Genomic DNA, 8,069 nt, shown 5'->3' with positions numbered 1-8,069 from the left:
GCGCACTCCTAGTATCATGCAATTCAAGCCTCGCTTTGAAGTTATCCAGTAGGGGGTCTTGTGACCAGCGAAGGCAAATTTGCATTGGCGGGCGTCAGAATAACAGCGACTTGATCAGTGGAAGGTTCGGGGCTCGCTGTATTTCACGGATCGCGGTGCGCATCGTAAGCCTGCTGCTAGCTGTAAGTCAAGAATAGGCTGTGGATCACGTTTAGTGTAAATTGTGGGAGTGAAGAGAGTTGTATATGAGAAATCTAATTGCATTGTTTTCCCTGCTATCTATGGAAGGTCAGTGTTATTACACTGAAAAGTGATCTGATTTATAGGGGATGGGGTCAGCGCCAGCTATGAATGTAATTCATTATGATTGGAGCGGCTGTGCACAGTAACCAATCAGCTTCTGTATTTCATTTTCAAAGCTTAAAGTAGTTGTAAAGCCTAAACATTTTCTACCTACTTTGATGCATACCTTGCATTAAGGTAAAAACATGTTTAAGTGTCAGGATCCTGCTCTCCCCCACCTAACTGAGACCTCATTCCATCCAGTGCTGTGCACATCCGCAGATCGTTTCTCCCCTCCCTTTCAGGCCTCGCTGGCTTCGCTGGGCCATTGGCTCCCAGTGCTGTCAATCAAAACCAGTGACAATGGAGTGGGGCCGAGTCCCGCTGTCTGTGTCCATGGACGCAGCAGCAGGGTTTGGGAGCGGGCACGCACAAGTGCCCCCATGGGAAGTGGCTTCCCATGGTGGCACTGGACAGAGAGGAGGGGCCAGGAGTGCTTTGTTCAGCAGTGGGTATTCCAGGTCCCATACAAATGTTTCCGGTTGTGCCCCTGTGGAATTCCTGGCAGAGGCAGCTGTAGACCAAGTCAGGATGACAGCGAAGATGATGAATGCTCATTCTGTGACAGCCCGAAGGGTTTTGTGGTTGAGGCACTGGGCAGCAGATAATGCATCCAAACATAGCCTATGTTCAGTTCTATTCGACGGCAAGCTGCTCTTTGGCAAGGCCTTGGAGTCAACAATCCAGTGAGTCTCTGGTGGCAAGTCAGGCCTGATCCGGCAGGAGAAGAAAAGACAGCGACAGCCCTTTCGCTTTGCGAGAAAATCCAAGGAAAATTTCAGAGAAGCGAGTTCCTATAGGCCATTGTAGATCAATTTTCCGGCAATGGAGGGGAACTGGTTCGTCCTTCCCGAAGCCTTCCAAACCAAGCCCCTAAGGGCTCGGACAAAGCCTTCTGAAGGTCTCTCCGCCCAAGACCCTCAAGTAAGAGTGAGGCTGGCTCAATTCGAGAGGGTTTAAGATACAGGATGCCTGGATTTTGACCATAATTCAAGACGGATATCGTCTCGAATTCGGAGCAAGACCACCACAGTCCTTATTTGTGGAAACTCTGCTTCCAGCCTCTTCAGGAAAGAGGCAGTGTTTGTGAATGTATATAAAAGAATTGCTGACAGCAAAGGCCATTCTTCCAGTTCCAAAGCGAGAATAGGGTCAAGCCGTCTATTTCCCCCTTTATTTTTAGTAACAAAAGCTTCAGGGGAGGTTCAGGCTAGTCTTAGATCTAAAAGTGCTGAATTCCTATAGGAGGGTTCCACCATTCAAAATGGAGTAATTGAAAATGATTATATCGGTGATGAAAGGAGACTGTATGGCATCCATTGATCTAGCAGACGCTTACTTACATGTTCCCATACATCCGGCTCACCTTGGCTTTCTCAGGTTTGCAGTGGGAGGGCCTCACTTCCATTTTCAGTGTCTCCCGTTTTGGCCTCTGAACTGCTCCCAGAACATTTTCAAAGATACTATCAGCCTTCGTCGTAACACTCAGGGTCAAAGACATACAGATTTTCCATTATTTGGATGACCTACTACTACTACTACTACTACTACTAATCCCTTCAAAACCTCTTCTTCTAGAGCAGGGATATGCAATTAGCGGACCTCCAGCTGTTGCAGAACTACAATTCCCATGAGGCAGAGCAAGGCTCTGACAGCCACAAGCATGACACCCAGAGGCACGATGGGACTTGTAGTTTTGCAACAGCTGGAGGTCCGCTAATTGCATATCCCTGTTCTAGAGCATGTGGCTCTCGCCTGCAAAACGCTCAACCAATTCGGGTGGCTGATCAATAGGGAAAGTCAGATGCAGCCGACCCAAATATTAGTGTCTCAGAGTACAATTCAACGCAGTACGGGGTTGTGTTTTTCTTCCCCAGAGGAAGATTCAGGTCATTCAGACCCAAACAAGGGAGGTAATGGCCAGACCTTTTCTGGTTTCGAGGAAATGCATGTGGTATCTTGGGATATGGTCTGCCACGATCCCGGTAGTTCCGTGGGCAAGGTGGTGAAGGAGGTTTCAATGCAATTTCCTTCTCCAATGGGATTGCCACTCCTTGATTCAGAAGGTCTATATTTCGGTTCCTATAAATCATTCCCTGAATTGGTGGACAATTTCTGGCAATCTTGTCCGGGGTGTGCTGCTGCAGGCTCCAGAGCCAGTAGTGGTGACGACGGATGGCAGTGTTTTTGGTTGGGGGGGCACACTGCATGGGACAGCAGGTTCAGGGCTGGTGGGGGCCTCACGTGTCGCAGAGTTCAAATCTCCTGGAATTGGAAGCCGTGCGACGCGCTCTGCTAGCGTTCCAACCTGTGTTACAGCAAGCTGTCAAAGTCCATTCGGACAACCAAACCACTTGGGTGTCTCATCAGGGGGGCACCGGGAGTCGATCCCTTCTTCAAGTGAGGAATCTCTTTCCCCCAACAGTGACCTGTTGGGGGGGGGGGGGGAATATTTTAGGAATCTTCTGGGGGGGGGGGGGGGGGACACAATATTTTGTACTTTTTGCTATAATCAATATCCCCATTTGCTTTAAAAAAAAAAAAAAAATGTATTCTACATATTTTGGTAATAAAAATTGCAATAAGCGTATATTGATTGGTTTGTGCAAAAGTTATAGCGTCTACAAAATAGGGGATAGATTTATTGCATTTATATTATTATTTATTTTTTTTTTTTTACTAGTAATGGTGGTGGTCTGCATTTTTTTTTTTTTTTTTTTTTATCGTGATTGTGACATTATGGCGGACACATCGGACAATTTTGACACATTTTTGGGACCATTGGCATTTATACAGCGATCAGTGCTATAAAAGTGCATTGATTACTGTAAAAATGTCACTGACAGTGAAGGGGTTAACACTAGGGGGCGATCAAGGGGTTAACTGTGTTCCCTGCTATGTGTTCTAACTGAAGGGGGGTGGGACTTGCTAGGGGAAGAGGTAGATCGGTGTTCATACTTTGTATGAACACACGATCTGTCTCTTCCTCCTCAGAGATCCCGGTTCTTGCCATGTCACGAGGTACCGCGACCGCCAGGCACTCGCATCGGCTCCGGGGCAGGCAAAGGGGGCCCCTAGTGGCCACAAAAAGAAGCGACGTAACATGACGGCGATTCGTGCAGTCAAGCCATGTTGCCGCAGTATAACTGCAGCGGCTGGTCGGCAAGCGGTTAAGACAGTTTTCTTAACGGCTAATTGCTTCTGCCAGAAGAGTCTCACAATTATTTGCTTTCTCATCCAGAGAGCCTTTTTGTTTGTTTCTTCTGGATAAAACTATACTCAGGCCTGTTTCGAGCTTCCTACCGAAGGTGGCTACTTCCTTTCACATGAATTGGGAAACTATTCTTCCACCCTTCCCGGTGGATGCATTGCAAGATGAATGGAAGAGGCTAGACTTTGTCTCCTCTGTTTCAACTTACCTGGAGCAGACTAAGATTTTTCACAAGCAAGACCAGCTTTTTGTCTTTCCTATGGGGCCAAAGAAGGGCATGGCGGCTCTACCTATTGTCAAAACCATATAGATTACATACAAGTCACTGGGCCTTCCTCCTCCTGCTGAAGTCAGTCAGAGCGCATTTGATGAAGGGTATGGCAGCATCATGGGCAGCCTTTGCGAAAGTGTCACCTGAAATAGTGTTCAGAGCAGCAAGCTGGAGCACGCCCAACACTTTTTTCTTTATCCGAAATTACAGGCTAAATGTGGCTCTTCCTCCTGCGGGGGCATTTGGTTCTTCTGTTTGTTACTGCAGCTGTCAGCGATTTAAATTTATTTTCTGAGTTTGACCGTTCTTTTTACAATTTTTTTTTTTTTTTTCCCCACCCCTTTCCAAGGTTTGCTTGGTACGTCCCATAGTAGGCTGACATGGGGAGGTCCAGGAATACAGAAAATTATCCGTACTTGCAGTAATTTTCCTTTCCTGGATCCTCCCATTGTCAGCCAAGGACTCCCACCCTATTTTCCATTGCGAGGAGTATTTTGAACACTGGCCTAGACTGACAGCCACTCTTTATGGGCTAAGAAAAAGGTGGTCCTGGAGGGGTCAGAGGGCAGAGATGACCCATAGTAGGCTGACATGTGGAGGTTCCAGGAAAGGAAAATTTACGGTAAGTATGGATAACAATATTCCGTAATCCTGCAACCCTTAATTGATGGGTTCTGGTGCAAACCTCTATGCAAGAGCTACATATACTAACCTGTATCTAATGATTGCTTGTTAAGCCCTACAGGTGTCTGCCTCCAGGCTAAGATTGTGACCACCTCCTTCTTGAGGCTGACTTGATTGATCTCTAGGTCTGTGCTCGTTAAGACCATAGATGCTTGGGAGGCTTGGACTCTTTTTCACGTGTGGGTGGCTAATTACACCACTCATACTTTGACAGTGGTAGGGCAACAGCTATTACTACTGTGGGGTATTCACACACCTTTTTAGACTTCCATTATTTGGAACTACCCTGGTTCCCCTCTGGTGGATGAAGGTTTAGTATATAGAGTCTAGGCTATGCCTATGATAGATTTTCATAGTGGTTGCTAATCAAAAATGCACAGCATTTATCGTTTGTTAGCGACATTGCTGTTGACCATATGTCTGTACACTGTTGCTAATCAGACACGCACAGCATTGAAGTTTGTCAGTGTCTTTCTGTTATGACCCTACCTTGTTGCTAATCAGAAATGCACAATGTTGAAGTTCGTACCTTTTCTGGTTTCATATTGGTTATAACTGAAACGACTAGAAAGATGGACTTTCAAGGCACACGGGTATTTAGCTATAAAAAGTAAAAATCATTTTATTAAATTATATTCTAAAAAAAATATATAGACAGATACTGTGAGTAATACATTTCACAAAGAAGGATTATAAGTATTCAAGGTTTCCTGCCCTACGTGCAACTAAGACACCACTAGTTATAGTTTATAACTGTAATGGAGCATTCAGAAAAACTATATATGGGGAACGAGTTCCCAAGCCGGTGTTATGGTTTGCAAATATCAGTTGTTTGATGTCAACGATCCCATAGTAAGAGGCAGTGTCAGAAAGATGACAGGCTACGGTGGTGGTAGTGGCTTACCTCAAGTTTTTGGTTATAGGAGAGTTGTGCAATATGGTGTGGCTCCCTGTTGTAAGACAGCGTCTGCTGACTGCAAGAAGGGGCTGAGTGTGAAGTAGGTTACCCCCACCGGAAACTCAGCGAGTCTGAAGGGGTGCAGTGCATCCCGGTCCGACAGCTGGCTGCTGCGCATGTGCCGAATGGCGCCGCCGACACAGCGGCGTCAAACCAGCGCGAAGGCAGTGTGGGCGGGTATTCAGGCGAACATATTTCATGTTGATACTATAGTCCTTTTTATGTATATTTATTGCTGTATTTTATGTATACTCAACAGAACTTTCGGTAGCTCCTGAAGAAGCATTTTTCAGATGCGCAACATGTCGAGCTACTAAAGCAAACGTCTACCTGGACCTGCAACCTGACCCACAACTCATCTGATATTTACAAACCGTAGCACCAGCTTGGGAACTCGTTCCCCATTACAGTTATAAACTATAACTAGTGGTGTCTTAGTTGCACGCAGGGCAAGGAAACCTTGAATACTTAATCCTTCTTTGTGAAATGTATTACTCACAGTATCTGTCTATATATATTTTTTTTATAATATAATTTAATAAAATGATTTTTACTTTTTATAGCTAAATACCCGTGTGCCTTGAAAGTCCATCTTTCTAGTTGTTTTAGTTCTCTCAAATTTTAATATTGGGACGTTGGCACACTACTATAAATGTACCTACAGTGTCACCCTGTTTTCAGGTACACGTCCTTCTGGGAATTTCCTAAATTCTGATTCCATCTTTAAAGGGCACTCCTCATAGATCCTGCATCTGAAGCGGGGAAGGCAGGGAGGTCAGTGGAGCAAACCTGCTGATCAGCCTCCTGATCGAGCTAAGATACCTTCATCAGTCATGAAGTGGAGGTAAAACATTCTGCAGAACCTGGCATTTGGCAGGAAGATCTTGCAGCCAGTAGTCCTACCATTAGGTAGGCCTGCGGACTACTTGATTATCCTCATGTGTTGCCGTCCTGGGAGGTGAGAGGAGAAAACAGACGATAAGACTTACCAGTAATTGTTTCTACGAACCTTCCAGGACGGCAGGCCTACTTCCCGCCCAGTAAGGATGGAGGAAAGGGTGTATACAATAGGTGGTAAGTACCTAAGTGATTGAAGACCCCTTGTGCATTGGTTGGGAGAATTACTTTACAACAATTGAGGGACAAGGGTAAAGGTGGGGGCCCTTTTAACAGCTGTCAACCAATTGTGTTTCCTCTAGGGGGGAGCCTCTCATCTCCTGTGTTGCTGTCTTGGAAGGTTCATAGAAACAGTTACCGGTAAGTCTAACAGTGTGGTGGTTTTTTTTTTTTTTTTTTTTTTTTTTTTTTTTTTGTGCCTTAGTGTTGTAGTCTGTTTCTCATAGTTTGCCTTCTTCCTGTAGAAAATGAATGATTGGACTCCCATCGCAAAAGAATATGACCCTCTTAAGGCTGGCAGTATTGATGGTACAGATGAGGAGCCACATGATCGCGCTGTCCTTCGGGCCATGTTGGCTCGTTATGTGCCCAATAAAGGTGTTGTTGGAGACCCACAGTTAACGTTATTTGTGGCTAGATTAAGCCAAGAAACAACAGAGGAGAAGCTAAAAGAATTTTTTTCTCGCTATGGAGATATACAGAGGATCCGATTGGTTAGAGACATCATTACTGGGTTTTCAAAAGGCTATGCTTTTATTGAATATAAACAAGAGAGTGCCATAAAAAAAGCCTACAGAGATGGCAACAAACTAGTAATTGATCAGCATGAAATATTTGTGGATTATGAACTGGAAAGGATGCTGAAAGGATGGATTCCACGTCGACTAGGAGGAGGGTTTGGTGGTAAAAAAGAATCCGGACAATTGAGATTTGGAGGACGTGACAGACCATTCAGGAAACCAATTAATTTGCCAGTCTACCCAATTAATGCTCGCGCTGAAGGATATCTTGATAAAAGACACAGATCTAGGTCTAGAGAAAGACCTCAAGAGTGGAGAGAGAAGAAAACAGATTTTTTTCAGGACAGAGGAACCGAAGGTAGACGGCATGATAGGTCACATAATCGTCATAAAGAACAGACTGAAGAGAGACTTTACAAAGCTGAGTGGAGCAGAGAACAGGGAAGAGGTGAAAAACCCAAACGAAGAAAGGATAACAAAAGAGACAGAAGTAGAGAAAGAGACTTCAAGAAATAGTGACCAGAGACAGTTGTGCTAGATGTCATGTATACGTAACTTCTACTGTATAGGAAACAATCATTCCACATTACCAGTGCCATCCAAATGAGCATTAAAAATCTATTCAGAGATGTCAAATCCTGTGTTTTTTACAAAATGTGCATATTCCATGCAGCTTACTACTACCTTGTAAACAAGACCTGCAAAATGTATATATATTTTATTAGGGGCACAGGCAGTCCCTGAGTTACAAACATACGCCTTATACGTACAAATGGAGGGAGACAACAGGAAGTGAGGGGTAATCTACCCCTAGGAAGGGAAATTCACTCCTGTAAGTCTCCTTTCACACAGGCTTGTCCGTTTTGACAGACTCCGCTTGTTCAGCGGGGGATCGATCTGCTGAGCAGGCGGATGACAGGTCCACCTCCACTCACTGTGCTGAGACGGACCTGTCACTGTGCTGGA

General features: G+C 45.0%; 1 protein-coding gene across 2 annotated transcripts; it reads left to right on the top strand.

Moving 5' to 3' along the window:
* Positions 1-26: 26 nt before the first annotated feature.
* SNRNP35 (small nuclear ribonucleoprotein U11/U12 subunit 35) lies at positions 27-7,730 on the top strand. 2 transcript variants are annotated; one of them, XM_073627131.1, is made up of 3 exons: positions 27-182; positions 6,666-6,723; positions 6,828-7,730. In XM_073627131.1, the coding sequence occupies exon 3, from the start codon at positions 6,831-6,833 to the stop codon at positions 7,617-7,619; it is 789 nt and encodes a 262-aa protein (XP_073483232.1). In that variant the 5' UTR covers positions 27-182; positions 6,666-6,723; positions 6,828-6,830; the 3' UTR covers positions 7,620-7,730. The 2 variants fall into 2 exon arrangements, with proteins under 2 accessions (XP_073483232.1, XP_073483239.1); XM_073627138.1 differs by lacking the exon at positions 6,666-6,723 and having other exon boundaries at positions 31-182.
* The last annotated feature ends 339 nt before the right edge of the window (positions 7,731-8,069 follow it).

Source organism: Aquarana catesbeiana, linkage group LG01, assembly GCF_042186555.1.
Source record: "Aquarana catesbeiana isolate 2022-GZ linkage group LG01, ASM4218655v1, whole genome shotgun sequence".
Lineage (NCBI taxonomy): Eukaryota > Metazoa > Chordata > Amphibia > Anura > Ranidae > Aquarana > Aquarana catesbeiana.
Note: the sequence above shows the minus strand (reverse complement) of the source record. Positions and strands in the feature narration are given on the sequence as shown.

Bases quoted from the DNA above. Each gene is read 5' to 3' on its own strand.
- SNRNP35 (XM_073627131.1), top strand. From the start codon at position 6,831: ATGAATGATTGGACTCCCATCGCAAAAGAATATGACCCTCTTAAGGCT.